The sequence below is a fragment of the Bacillus rossius genome, chromosome 2 (assembly GCF_032445375.1).
Source record: "Bacillus rossius redtenbacheri isolate Brsri chromosome 2, Brsri_v3, whole genome shotgun sequence".
In the NCBI taxonomy this organism is placed as follows: Eukaryota; Metazoa; Arthropoda; class Insecta; order Phasmatodea; family Bacillidae; genus Bacillus; species Bacillus rossius.
Window position 1 is genome coordinate 123,398,395 of NC_086331.1, and position 15,296 is coordinate 123,413,690.

The 15,296-nt window shown below is 34.4% G+C and overlaps 1 protein-coding gene across 1 annotated transcript in view; it reads right to left on the reverse strand.

Moving 5' to 3' along the window:
- The window catches only part of LOC134529743 (lysine-specific demethylase PHF2-like), a 96,909-nt gene that overhangs the window by 68,860 nt on the left and 12,753 nt on the right, over positions 1 to 15,296 (reverse strand). The window contains exons 3-6 of the mRNA XM_063364136.1: positions 11,959 to 12,119; positions 7,623 to 7,764; positions 7,347 to 7,533; positions 472 to 576 (exon numbers count right to left, since the gene is read on the reverse strand). Coding sequence (XP_063220206.1) covers positions 472 to 576; positions 7,347 to 7,533; positions 7,623 to 7,764; positions 11,959 to 12,118 — 594 coding nt within the window. The 5' untranslated portion in view covers position 12,119. The remainder of the gene's footprint in view (positions 1 to 471; positions 577 to 7,346; positions 7,534 to 7,622; positions 7,765 to 11,958; positions 12,120 to 15,296) is intronic.

Sequence of the window (15,296 nt, forward strand, 5' to 3'; positions counted from 1 at the left end):
CATATTCCTTGCATGATACCTTGAAGCCATTAGAAATACACTACTTTTAGACAAATAACTTTTTAATAAAATCATGGTGTATATTATATAGTTTCAAATACTAATGGAAAAATATACATAGAAAAATATCTATTCCAACAATACATTTATAAATAAAATCAGTGCAGGCCCCTGTTCTCAGTTTTTCATCTTCATTTCTATTGCCAACACCTAATTTGCTAACTCAACACATCTTACCTTTCCCAATGTTTATTCCATTACTTCTCAGGTGCTCCTATAGGCTTCAAGAGCATTGTAGTAGCATGCAGCTGTGCAGAGGTTTAAATATAAAATCCAGGTATGTAGATAATAAAATAATCACAGTAAACTATCAGTCACTTGTGAAACATTAAGCAAGTCGAAAATTAAACACTGTTTACTTTATAATTTTTTAAACAAATTTAAACAAATAAACAAATAATGTAAACTTACCTGATCAGCAAAGAATGTTTCCTTTTTATTCAGAAAACTGATCCATGTTTGGAATGCCCGGAGATTTATTTCAGTGGGTTCTATCAAATAAAATATTTTTTCACCCTGTAAAATGTTAAATTATGTTAGTAAGCATGTTATTTGAACAGAGACCTGTTGATTAATACATACTGCATTTTCAGGACAAAATGAAAATAAATGGTTGTTTCAAAAACAAAATACAATATGTGAACCTGTGAGATCATTTAATTCAAATTATAAACAATGATAACATGTTGATTAACATTTTTTTTAAACTGAACTTTTTCACAATACAGTTTCCATCACAAGGCATAATTAAATTATTTATGATTACTGCAGATAACTACAATACTTGGGGTTCACATCCTTACACCCATTTCTGAATTTGTTTGGTTTATGGGTTAAATGCTACCTTGGTATGGCAAAATGTATAGTTAACAATCAGTTGGAATCCGAAAGTCAAGCAATTTAAATCAAATGCTTCCTTTCAGATATTTTCAACATGGTTGATTTAGGCTGTAATGATTTGCATAATTGCTAATCATTGAGAGAGAAAAATACCACGCAATATGGCTACAAAACCAACCAAGTTCATGACAAGTATTAGTTTAAGGTAAATACAAAACTTAGCATTAAAATCAAAATTTTTCAACCATTTGAAATACGTATTTGTTTCTAATAATTTTTATTGACAAAATTTTTTTTTAGGTTTGCCAGTGATTTAATGCAAATAGTACATTTCTAATCTGAAAGAAATTATTTCCTTCTAGTAACAATTATTGTTGTTGTACATGTTACACAGAATAAAAACTAAATCTAATATGTAGATGCATCATTAAGTGATATATACAAATTGGAATTTACACGAATTGCCGAGACAGTTTCGACAATGGTTTGGTATCTTAGACTGAAAGCAGGACCATTTCATTATAATACTGACCATTATGGGAACAATTTTAATTAAAGAATATGCAAAACTTTTAGCATAAAAAGTCAGCCCGGCCAAACATCACCTGACACATTAAAGTTACTGGCCGTCCTCTGTCGGCGTCAAACGGCAGCTCTTACTCCAATGCATTTCGCTATTTGTGAATTCCACGTAACAATAAGATTGAATACGGGTGTGCTGTATGGCATGCAACCAGAGGTGCACACGTTGAAATTTATTAAGTCATTTATATGCGGTTCGAAATTTCATCAGTTTATGTATTTGAGTTTTCAACATGTATAGGTACACATTTCCATTGGTTGTGTTTTCGAGGAAGTGGAAAGAGCGAATCACTCGATCATACATATCCCCACACCACAATTTAACTTTCAGACTGTTATGAATGTATTCTCGGACAGAATGTGGATTTTTGGATCCCCATATCTGTACGTTGTGAATTTTAACTATATTTGTAATAAATTTTCATTTGGTTGGCTAGGTTATTATTAATGAAAGTGTGAATTTCAATGTTTGGTTTCATTTAAATATTATTTTTATAATGATAATTATGTGTATGATTCATGGTGTGGTTGTGACGTGTCTAGACAGTGTGGTGGGTAAAAAAAATAAAGAAAGAAGTGCAACAACACAGCAGTGCCGATTGATAGACAATAATTTATCGCATCCTGTGGAAAAGTGAGACAGACGTTTGCCAGGACTGGGAATTCCAGAATTGTGTATTAGATTGTAAAGAGACAGATGTGTGAGAGAAAGACAAGAGACTTGTGACAAAACTGGGGGAAGGCCAGCTGTGCAGGCAATCACTGAATAATAGCTGTAAGAACAGTATGTGTAGCCAATAGGAAAGCAGTATTTCGGGGAAATACCCAACAAAAAGAATTTTTCTGTAAGCTGTGTAATGTGCTCTGTTTCGTTCAGTCGTGTGTAGGTTGGGCCAAGAAGTCGCACCATCTCAGCGGCTCGGCAAGTAGTATTATCATAATTAAAAGAATATTTTTCCAACTATACTTCAAACGCTTTTATTGAAGTTCAAAAACCAAAAGTTACGAGTAATACCTATCATCATCAACAGAGTTTTAAACCCAACTACCTACAACATTTGTCGAGAGATTTCTTTGTGTGTGCATGTTTATGCAAGGAACAGTCATCATCTTAGCCGGGCATAATTGTGAATTGTTACAAGGTGTGTTCGAACCTTATTTTTCCTTTCCTACAGTATAATTTTAACTCAAGCATAAAGGTGGCGCATACCCTAGTAAATGGAAAAATGCAAAAGTGATATACTGATACATAAGAAGGGCAGCAAACTTGATGTTTTAAATTATACGCCTATATCACTTATAAATGGGTTTGCCGAAATATTTGATAAACTCATCTTTAAAAATTTTAGTTTCAACTTAAAAAATAAGCTCTCAGATTATCAGAATGATTTCAGAACTGGAAAAAAACAATTACCAACCCTTTAACTTTTCCTAACACTAATCATGCTGAAGTAGTAATGAGAGGTCTGTTATTTTGATTTAGAAAACTTTTCACACAATTAAACAATAGATCAGGGCTGCCACCAGGTCATGAACATGAATCCTTGACAAAACATCCAAAAATCCTTGAAAATCCTTGAAAATATGACAAGCATATCCTTGAAAATCCTTGTGACGACAAAATAAGTATTTTGACCCTGAAAAATTTTTATTACTTAAATTTCTTAAAAACTAATATCCATCCAAATGAAGTAATGTTTGAGAAAATAATATACTTAATAAGTTATTTTTGTTTCTTTAACCAGTAGGCTTAAAATACTAATTAAGAAATAAATACACGCAACCAAATCAGTTGTTCTTACTATAAAATTTTGGTTCAAACAAAGTTCTTATTATTATGGAAAATAGTACAACTGAAATAGTCATTTCAACAAAATGCCTTTACGTAACAATGAAAAAGTATGTAGGCAGAATAATGCAAAATATTTGGTTTATATTTTGTTCAGTCAGTGTTCACATAACTGTTTATCACAACACACTTATTTTATTAAATTTCTTGCTTTTTTCATCAACTCAGCAGTAGGTTTAAACTCAGTTACACGCTTCCTAACAGAAACCTGCATCAAGGCATTCAGCATTGGTGCCTGTAAAGATGACCGATGTTCTGTCTTGATTAGTTTGAGCTGACTGAATGCTCTCTCTACACTCGCGTTGCTGTGAGGGAGTATCATCATTGCTCTTGCTAATTTGCCCAAGGTTGAGAAACTTGGTTTGCCGTTCTCCTCGTACTAGAAAACTTTGTACCAAAATACATCAACTGCGTCTGAGTGTGGACAAATGGATTCAGGTAAGTCCCAAAGCATGTAATCAAAAAATTCTGCATTCAGAGAATCATTTTCTCCATCAGAAATTACATTTGGGAAAACTTCGGCTAGTTTTTCCATCTTTTTCCACTCCCCACAATGTTTTTTGGTTGGGTCAAAAACATCTATGTTCTGAAGAACTACATCATTCACAGGAAGAAGTCTGTACAATTCTTTTGTTCCAGTCTCATAAAATTCCCTTACATTGTTAAAAAATTCAATTTTTTCAGACGTAGGAATTTCATTTTCTGCCAGAAACGTATGGGTTGCATGCCAACAAATAAGGATGAATCTGAAAGCTGGTTTGAACGCTGAAAATCAATGGAGATTAGATCACTTTTCTGAATCACACCAAACTGGACGAAACTTGCAATTGTTTGTCGCAGCAGTGTACTCATCTCGCTGTACAACTTGTGTAAATACGGACGTTCTTGTTGGAACAGCAAATTGAATTTTTCAAACCGTGGCAACACTGCTTGAAGAAAAAGAAAATACAGTTTGACTGAACATGAGTGTAGTGTAGATCTGATTCTTTGTACAGATTCCAAAGAGCTCTCTTTTGCATCAACTGAATCAAAATATTCAGTTAAAGCTGGCCATTGCTCCAACATACGATTTACACACTGAAGTAGTGCCAGCCATCTGGTGAAAGAAGGACGCAAAATATTATGTTCTTCCACCTCCAACAACTGCTGAACATGTCTGTACTCATCTTGGCATTTTCCAGATGTCTTGAAATAAGTATACACATCTCTAGAAAACTGTTCACACACCTGGTAGTGCACCACAGGCATGTGATGCAGCCAGATGGGAAACATGGCAAGTACAATGCAGAAACCATACATTTTCTTGTTCCCCTTTAACTCGCGAAAGTACTGAGTTAAACTCTCCAACCATAGCCTTTGCACCATCTGATGACATGCTAAGGCAGTTTTTCCAAGGAATATCATATTTCTGAAATGACTTATTTACAAGATTAAATAAGTTCTCACCAGTTGCTTTGCCCTCAATAGCGACAACCTTGTACAAGTGTGTTTCTACTTGCTGACTAACAAAATATCTGGCCAAAATAATCATCTGCTTGTGCACTGTTATGTCAGTAGACTCATCAATTAAGAGTGTAAAAAAAGTTGTTGTCATGACATTGACGATTTCTTCCTCTTCGGAAAAAGCCAATGCCTGTTGGATGATCATGCCAGTTTTTGTGCGACCAGAACGAAAATTTCTAGCAATGTCACTGTCTGGGAACATTTTTGGTACTAATTTAGTGAAACTATCACTCAGGTTAATGGGCAAATTGTTTTCGCAAACAAAGTTAGCCCACAGTAAGTCCGCATCAACACTCCCATTATCATCTTTAATCACAAAGTTTGTGAGCGAAGAGTTTTGTTCAACACACCTGAGATTTTTTTTGTGGCTCTCAGTATTGCCATGACGGCGCAAATCCTTCAACCCTCTATTGGAAACGCAAAGGATAGAATTACAAACTGTGCACTTCACCTGGAAAACACTACTCCCAGGCTTCACCCATTTCAGTTCATTCTCCCATTCCCGTTTATAATGTTGTTTGAATGGAACGCTTTCTGGTGATGTCTTTTGTTTTTTATTCATCGTAACGCGCACAAGAGGCTACGATCAAAAAAAACTTTGCTTAAGAAATTTTCCGTTTCAATAAATAGCTGAAGCGACGACGTGTTTCTCTCGAGACAAAGTTAACAAACATAAACAAGTGGTATTCATCTTTAAGATTCCTGTTTACATTCAACACGGCCATAGAATAAAACGGTATGGGTAGGCGTAGAACTTCAATGATTCATTGCTGTGTCGAGAATGTTGGTTCTCGATTCTGCCGCGAGCGGTTAAAATTCTTTCATGAGAAATATCGATAGTCGATATCAGTGCGTCTAATGGCTGTTTGTTTAAAGATATTGCCCCTTGGGGCAGCACTAAAACGTGTAAAGATTGTGCTCCATGTTGAATGTGTCTATGCATTTTGTATTTGTTTACAAACGTACGTTCGTGCAGTTTTGTGATTAGCGTTATTTAAAATCCGTGATATTCGTTCAAAATCCGGCAATCCGTTTAGAGGTTTAAAAATCCGCGAAAACTGATAAAATCCGTGAAATCGGCAGGCCTGCAATAGATTACTTTCAAAAAACTCAGACTGACAAGTTAATACTTAAATTAGTTTTCTAGTTACCAAATCAAAGTGGGAATTAGAAATATTTCTACCTTAAAAATAATATCTTAAATAATTCACAAAAAGACAAAAGCCCTCTGTGTCACAATTTTAACCAAATGAACAGTAAAGAAATATAGACTACATTTTATATGAAATCAACATGGTACAAAATTCAACACATATACATCTTTCCATGTCTCCGTCTTGGAAGAAGACTTTGACAGAATAAACAGTATCAAAAGTTTACAGAGTGGATGTCTTATAAGCCCCTTTTACAGGAAACTACATCCCAATCAAATCGCCAACAATGTCTTGACAGTTCAGGAGCTGAATAATGATAACAGTGCAACCTTCAAACCTTTCATTAGCAGTGTATCTGCCTCTACTTCATCCCTGATGCAGGAGGAGCATTTTAGTGTCCTTCATTGCAGTAATTTACCAAAGAGTGGTAATTGCTTACTAAAACATATGGGGACTTTGAATAAAATCTCACAAATGTTTCAAAAAACCTTGTTAACTCCTGCAATGACAATATGTCTCACAGAAACTTGGTTCAATAAAAACAGTATTAACTCATATGATTTCACCGACCAATACCTTAATTTTAGAAACGACAGGAATTCTCATCTTACTTTGAAAAGGTGCAGGTGCTTTAACTGCTGTTAAAAAATATAAATTTATATCTGTTCAACTAATTGATAATTATGATTTCCCAGGAATTGAAGTTGTTTGGCTAAGAATCAAAATCTCGCCTACCAATTATCTCACACTCTGCAATGTTTACTTACCTCCTAATGTTACTTAACAATAAAAATAAATAAACATACATTAAACCTTATGTTAAAACTATCCAACAAAAAAAATTACTATTAATTTTACTGTTTTACCAATAAACAATAAATAAACACTTTATACTTGCATAAACATCCAGATAAAGTGTTGTTTTCATGGGGGTAGACATTATGCAATATTACAAACTGCCCCAGACATAGGATTACAGTCATCAGCTTCCCTTTCTACAGGGTTATTACATCATTATTACGAAATAATAAGTTATATTAATCAATAATTGTAACTATACTACAATGACACATTAAATAACACTAGAACCAACTACCTTTAAATTAAAACTAAAAAAAAATTCACCCCTAAAAATGGTTTAGCTACTTAAAATGTTTATGTGAAGGCTCTCAGGAAGACTATGTATGTACATACAAATTCACTCTAGATGGAGGTTGCAAATTCCACTGAACATCAATATGAACCCACATCATTGTATTGACATTTTTGCAAGTTACTGAACACAATTATACTACAGATATATAAATATATAGACACACACACACACACACACAATGATAATATTAATAAAATATTACCTCAAAAATGTGGTGCCACAACGATGAGCCTCCAGAGGTTATACAGAAGTCTACATAGGAATCTTTTGTGCTAACTGAACAGTACTTCTGCAAACAAGGCTTGATGGAAGATAACTCTTTTGGCCAGTATCTTTCAACCCAATCTAAATCTCTTGCAATAGATGGGGACTCAACAAAGTCTTCTAGCCTAAAATCATTAAAAATAAAATGCAGATACACAACTAAAAAAAATTGCATGTTTTGTGCAAAGCATGAATATGAATAAATATAATTTACCTTGTGTTTGAAAAGTCCAAACTTGGAATGCATACTGAGCATTTACGATGTTTACTGCAGAAATAAGATGAAAAATCTTGAATTTTTATTTGGAATTCACTTTGCTGTGTAGCATCAACAACATCTACTAGAAAATCTTTCCCTGAAAAAAAAAATATATATATATATATATTTACATAGAACATGTTAAATGCATCTTCACTCAATTATGCAATAAAAATATAAAGAAGTAGGAAGAAAAATTTAACAAACATGTTCCAATAATACAAATGCTTTTCTATCAACTTGGTGAATAATTGTTATATTAGATTGAATATTTATTTATTATTACATTTTTATATGCCTATCAACAGTTAAGAAAGTTTAACTTTAATGATTGGCACAACACAAAAACAAAAACATAATAAACAAAACACAACAAAAGACACAAGATGCCACAAGTAAACACATGACACATGAAAACAAAACCAACTAATGTTAAGTGTAATATTACAATAAAATATAAGGTGAATACATAATGACATCCGGACACAACAACTAAAATAAATGACAAAATAACACATGGAAAAATGAAAATAAATCAATACATTCTCATGCAATGTCTAATATTACAAATAATGATATTAAAGAACAACAAAAACAATACAATGTTAACACAATAAGAACTAAATAAGATGTAAGGTAAAAATATATACAAATTACCTAGCTATTAAAGTCCCAGAGAATATGTAATTATTGGAATTTTGGCTAATCTATTAAAGTTGGTAATTAATCTATACAAGATATTTTTTTATGTAATATACATAGTCGACTATTAAACTGTGGTACTTAAACAAATATTGTCGAGAAGGTACTTAAAGTTTAGTTTCCAATTGTAACAGTTCCTAACAAAAAAATAATCTAAATTAATTCTATGCTCACACAACAAAACTAATTTTGGACAAGGAGAGTTATTTTGAGTATTTTGTATTGAATATTTTCAATTTTGTCACTGTGCCGTTTCTAGGTATGACACTCGTGATTTTATGAGTAATTAACTTATTCACATTTCTTTTTTTTTAATCTTTCATGTTAAATAAATTTTAAAATTTTTATGCAAAGATTGTATTTAATATTTATTTATCTTTACATATTTCATTATCTTAATGTTAAAGTTTTGTGTAGCTATTTAATTAATAATGTCTTAAATGTGTTTGTTTCTATTATAATCAAATGTGTAAGGGAAACACTACTACAATACTGGTTCTATGAATATTTTGTTTTGTTTGTATACCCTCTTCTTATTGTAAATTCGATGATTTCTGTCGTGCCAAACGAAAAAGACTTACCTTGCCCTTTTTCAATTTCTTTTCGGCCATTTGGCAGGTAATTTTTTGGTGTGGATGTAAAAACCATCATAAAATGTAACAACCTATCTGTTACCGCCGTTTTGGGTGAGTAAATGTTTCGTCTATGGGAAAAGTGTATCCCATGATAATTATTTTTTATTTTTTAAGGTTAATATTTTTGTGGTTTCATTCCATAGCGGTTCGAGTCATGGGCCTCATCCTGGCTTTGGTGTTCCAGGAATCTAAATTCATTTTTGGGAGTTGACCTCTTCAAAACAAAGGCCAGAAATTTCATTACTATTATTTTAAGGTTATATAACAGTTTTCAACTTCTATGTGATCATCATGCAAGTTTCTACTATTGAACTTGAATCAACGAAATATTGATTTCTACACTTTGGAACATTTGCGGCAATTAATTTTCATTCTGAAGAAAGAATTATAAGAAGACTTCAATAATTTAATATTTGTTTGATGAGTTAATTTTTTTTAATAATATTTGTTGAGTAACTTAACCTGTTTTTTTTTACTTATATGTAATATAAATACTTGGTACGTACCTATTTTTTCACGAGCTCGTTACTTAATATATAATACTCAGTAATATTTTGTTAATATGTTAATTGTTTTATTGATGTTTGTTTTACATTGTTGTTTTTACAAAGGCATAAATTACAACCAGGACCAATCTGATATTTGCGTGTTATTTTGTTTCCCAGTTGTTTATTTCAATAGGTATGTCTTAATTCTTTTTAACATATTATGTTTGGTTATAAATGGCAATATGTTCTAATTCCTCTATATTAATTTATACTAATTCTTTAGTTAATACATAATAACATAGTATAGTAAATGTAAACGATCTGACATATCTGAAACTTTCATATGTTATAGTGTCCTTGGGTAACTTCCCATGACACACATTGAGGTTATGTAGGATGCTTTAACAGATGGATGCCTTTCAGTCAAAATATATGTCACATCACTGTGAGTTTTATTAGTTTAATTCCAAATCACAGAACCATATTCGAATTTGGTTCAAAATAAGGCTATATATAGTATGACAATGGAATTGAAATTACTGGCATAAAATGAAATGTATTTAATGAAAGCTAAGGTTATTCAGGAACTAGAAACTAAAGAGTTGACATGTTGATAGAAGTATAAATTCAAATCTAATATGATACCCAGATCTTAAATAAACGGAATAACTCAAATTTTAGTGTTAACTAACTTACATCATACAAATTCACAACATTTTACACCACCAAGTGCACTTGCAACATGAATAGATGGCTAAACCCAAGACAGTTGGCCCGGAAGAAGCAGAAATGAGGAGGGCAAATGTAGTTACTAAACTCGCAAATAGATAGTAGCACTGGTGTTTCAAGCTAAGAAAGAAGTCAGGTAGGGGGGAAATCCAGGCATGCGGAGTGATATTATTGCTGGGAGCTACTTTCTGGAGGTGGATGAGGACTAATTTAGGGTATGGAAAATGTTGCAGCCATAGCACAATAGCAGTAGGTGGGCAGGAAGTCGAAGAAATGTACTGAACTCCATGAGAACAGGACATGTGTAGTGGTCCCCAGCGATCGCCACCGATACGTCAGGGAAGGCTTTGAGCTTAAAGTTGCATGGCACAACCAGAAAATTGGCACAGCATAAGATAGTTTGCACAGCAACGATAGTTTGCCCTTGTTATTGGAGGGGCAGGCTGAGCATGACATAGGAAATGGAATGGGGTGGCCAATAGAGGCTGGGAAAATAATGAAGCTGTATGTTCTGGAGAAACAAAATCATTAAAAAGTTTAAATGTGAATTTAAATGAAATATTCTTATTTAATTAACGAATCCTTAAGAAAAAAAATAGTGTGTGGGAGTAAAACCATGATTTTCCATACAGTTTTTGATCTCTTGATACTCCCAATTATTTCAAAGAAATCTTTACAAGAGCCACAATATTTGCAGTGGTTGTAGAACTTTGTTAAAGTGAAACTTCTTTGCTGAGAAGGCTACAATGTTCGAGCGTTACGAAAATTCCAATCGCAGGAGGGGAATAGTTAGGTACGTGGTGGGGGAACCGGTAGAGGAGTGCACGTCAGAGGCGACACCAATCCTACGCATGCACTAGCAGTTGAATGGGAAGATGGCAAGGAGGGGGGGATAGGTACGTAGCATAGCAGTATCAACAATTTATTTAATAGTGTGGAAAAGATTTATTTAATTTTGCAATTAACTTAACAAGTATTATTCATTTTATGTGAATAGTGTGATTTAAAATTAAATAATTTATCGCTATCTATGCCTAATAAGCAAGATGTTTCACTTCTGTCGTGCGTGACTCCACACACATACTTTTTTAATTAAACACTATTCAGACACTCAGTGTTCCATCTAAAAACTTTCTATATTATTTGAAATAATAAAAGTTGTTCAGCTACAACTTCAAAGGTGAGTACCAGCCTTGGATAGCACTTTAAATTATAAGTTTTCAACTTATTTTGTCACGGTGAACCTGTAGGTCAAATTATTCCGAATAAGTGAAAGAAATTAAAGAGGTTATAATTTGTAGTTCTAGTTTCTCAAACGAAACACCTAGTTCCTCCTGTGGAGTTAAATGGTTTGTTTAAATGTAAGAAGTATGGTCTCGGAGGCCAGGTTGGTGGTGTAGCATACCTGTAACATCCCTCCAATAACTATGCCACAGACTACCGCACATATGTTATTATTCAAGGAATCAGTATTAGTGAAATGCCAAAGAAATAATTTTCATTAAATCTACTTACTAAAGTAGATTATCAACTATAATATCAACAAATACAAAAAATGTAAATAAAACACAATAACAGGTACATATTTACATCCCAGTTGATATAGATTTTGCAAGCTACCAAGATTAATAACAGTTAATTTTAAGAACAGCAAATAAATACACTAATATAATGATACTTTAATTTCAGATGCCTATTTGTGATCAAACAATAGGGTCTATAGAACACAAAACTTACCAAGCAACTCACAAATGCTGGTGACATCATAATTATCTGGTGGGACCTTCATACCGAGGCCATGCATGTCTTTTATCAGTATTGGTACTGTAAAACCATTGGATTGAAGATATGAAAGTGTTAATTTTTGGGCAGCCATTACTTTCAAAACTCCATCCATTCTAAAAAAAAAAAAAAACTATATGATTATTTAAAAAACACAAGAGTCATAAATGTGTTCGGAATTAATTGTGAATTCATTACATCAATCAAGGTTGTGTAGTCCAAAAACATTAACACAGATTATAAGTAATTACTTTAAAGTAAGACTAGAAGCTAAAACTGTAACAAAATGCCATCTGTGACTATCAGGCAAATATTCACAAAAGTTTCCTAATTGTTTTCATTACAACTGGTATTTTTGTCAAATCATTTATTTTAAGATATAAAGTATGTTAGTAAGTATATTTTCTTATTACTGAGATGTAATTACTATGCCACACCCAGATATGCATGTGTACAAGGTCATGGGGAGGATTACAGCAGTTTGGATATGCTTGGCTACTCAGATGCATGCTCCAGTGTGGATATGTTGAGGGAGCATGGTATGATCTAGGCCATTTTAAAATTAACACAAATGGATCCAGTCACCATAGAAACCTTCCACACACCTTCCCACTCCTCCTTGGCATCCCACACAAATTGATCCAGTTAAAAACTCATCTCTTCTCCTGGGAATGTTGGGGTCTGCAGTAGGCTGGCATTTAATCGTCTGCTGTTGGCGGCCATCTTGGCTGGTGACACTGCTGTTTCCGAAGCTTGGAGGTTAGTGTCATGAATGGTATTTATTTTGTACAAAAATCCTGCGGTAGTTCAGGACCAAACTGAGGGACAGTCATACTAACTCTCTTCTTTATTATATAGATTATTGGCTTATTCAAGTTGAGAAATAATTTCTTTGTCTTTTTTTTACAGTGTCTTATAGAGCATCTTGATCCAAGAATCCAGAAAGTCAGGATAGAGAGATGGTCGACAACACCTTTACATGATAAAAAATATAGCCCATGAAGAGTACATATATGTGTGTGTGTGTGTGTGTGTGCGTGTGTGTTTATTTCATACTAAACCCATGTAATTTTTTGTTATAAAGGTCTTATAAATAGTATTAGGTTTTTACCATGGGCTCTGCAAGACTTGTACAATGAGCTATTATAAATTGAACAGCTTGGTGCTAAACCGGGATTGTCCACAGTTAACCTACTAGTCCAGTCATCTTAGCCAAAATTAGGTAAGTATCTCAGAATTTGAGATACCAAGCTATAAACTCGAATAAATTTGTATTTTGACATCCTAAAAGTTGTCTCAAAACCTACATATTGAGGGCGTACCGGTGTTGTGATGGGAATATCGGTCGAGATTAATGGGCGCCACCACGTGAGTGGGCACGTGGACCCGGCTGGAAAACTCTTAACTCAGGGCGTTACGTGGCCCGTGTGCGGCAAGATATTAGCCCTCCTGACTTTTTACGTATCACCTGTCCCTAACTAGGCCCGCTCTCAGCGTCGGGCTCGCTCCTAATTATCGCAGTGGGCTCTCAGGGCGTCCCACATGCCGCTGACCAGGTTAAGGACCCACGTGGCCCCCCGAACACAAAACACGTAACTCAGTTATTGGTTTTTATTTTACTCACGGTACACGTCCTTACACGATCCTCCGTTGATACAGCTTTAAACGCCCGAGGCACGAATTAGATTAGGAGAGGAGGCGAACCACGCACGTAGTCGCCTCAAGGTACCGACACGTCCGCCCTCGGCCGGCGGGAGAGAGAGACTGGGCTGAGCTCATCGCTTGCAGGTGGCAACATGGCGCCCTTCGCGCCGAACACAATTACCGTTACAACTTTGCTGTAGCGTGCCCCGGGTTACTATTAGAAAATACATAAATCCTTTTACAATAATTATTAAATTACTTCCATGTCCAGACCGTCTGTAATAATTACTTATAAGCATAAAACAGGGTTCAAATGAGTTGCATGCTAGTTCCTCCGTTGCCCGCTAGGGAGCGTCCTTGTTCGTGCTTGGACTTATTAAATAACAAAAGATCATGAAGTTATTAATTAAAAGACACTCATATGCATAGCCATCGTTACACTGTTTTGGGGCGGAACGAAAAAGGATTACAATATTAATTAATATATATTAGGGGTGCGGCACACTGCAGCTAAGCGCCCTCTTGCCGGGCTAGAAACACACGCATACACGCACGCACGAGCGGGAGGTTTGAACTGAGACGGTGGTTGGGCGGTGGCATATCGGGCTCAAAGAGGCCGCAGGCCCGGACGACGTCAATATGGTAGGGTGTACGCTATGGTAGGGTGTACGCTATGGTAGGGTGTACGCGACTATTAAAATCTAAGCTCAAAGGTCACAAAAATCGATTTTTTGCACTTAGTTTGCAAATGTCTCGTTTCCTATAGGTTTTTCGCTATTTGTATTTATTATCAATATTGTAGAGGAGTAAATTCTCTACAACCTTTGTTTGAAAAAAATTTTATACGTTGAATTGTTTTTTTGATAGAGGGCTGAGAGCGCGCGGTTAGAGCATCATTTAAGGTAAACCGGTAGTCCCGGTCAAAAACATGCCATATAAAGTTTATTAATTATTGTTAAATACATAATTATTAATAATTTTCATTTCTTATTAACTATTACATTATATTTAATATTTTTTCTATTAATTAAATATATATTCCTAAAATTAAAAAATAATTAAAGGACAAACTTTAATTACCATCTTCTTTTTCAATATTCTGCAACTGCAAGAGTGGTTGTGGTTCGCAATGTGGATGCAGGAAATAGGGGTTGCAGTGCTCTTTAGCTTGTGGCCAGTGTAATGGGCAAGCTTGTCTCAATGCTTTACCATATCAGAGCAATGCCAATGAAGACAGAACCTTTGACCCCGAAATCATGGAAGAACTGGAGACAAATGTCGTTGAAGACGATAAAGAAGAGGACTTTGAAATACTACAGCGGTCAGAAGACGACGATGAAGAAGAAGATTTAAATTATAAGTTGTAGTTCTTGTAACTTTTATTCATTTTTTTTATTTTCTACAATCATAAATGTATGGAATGATATTTTTTAATAAAAACATCTCTGGCTGGGGAAGCAAGTTCTCTGCTGTCCGACAGAATAGACAAGTGGGTGACAGAGTGTTTTGAAACCTACTGGCATCATTCAAGATGGTGGTTATAACCTCATGATCACTTCCCTCTACTCACCAGTCATTACAATACCTCACTTGCCACCCCCTACATGACTATAGCAAAAGTGAAATGATAGAGCAGGAGAAATACTTAT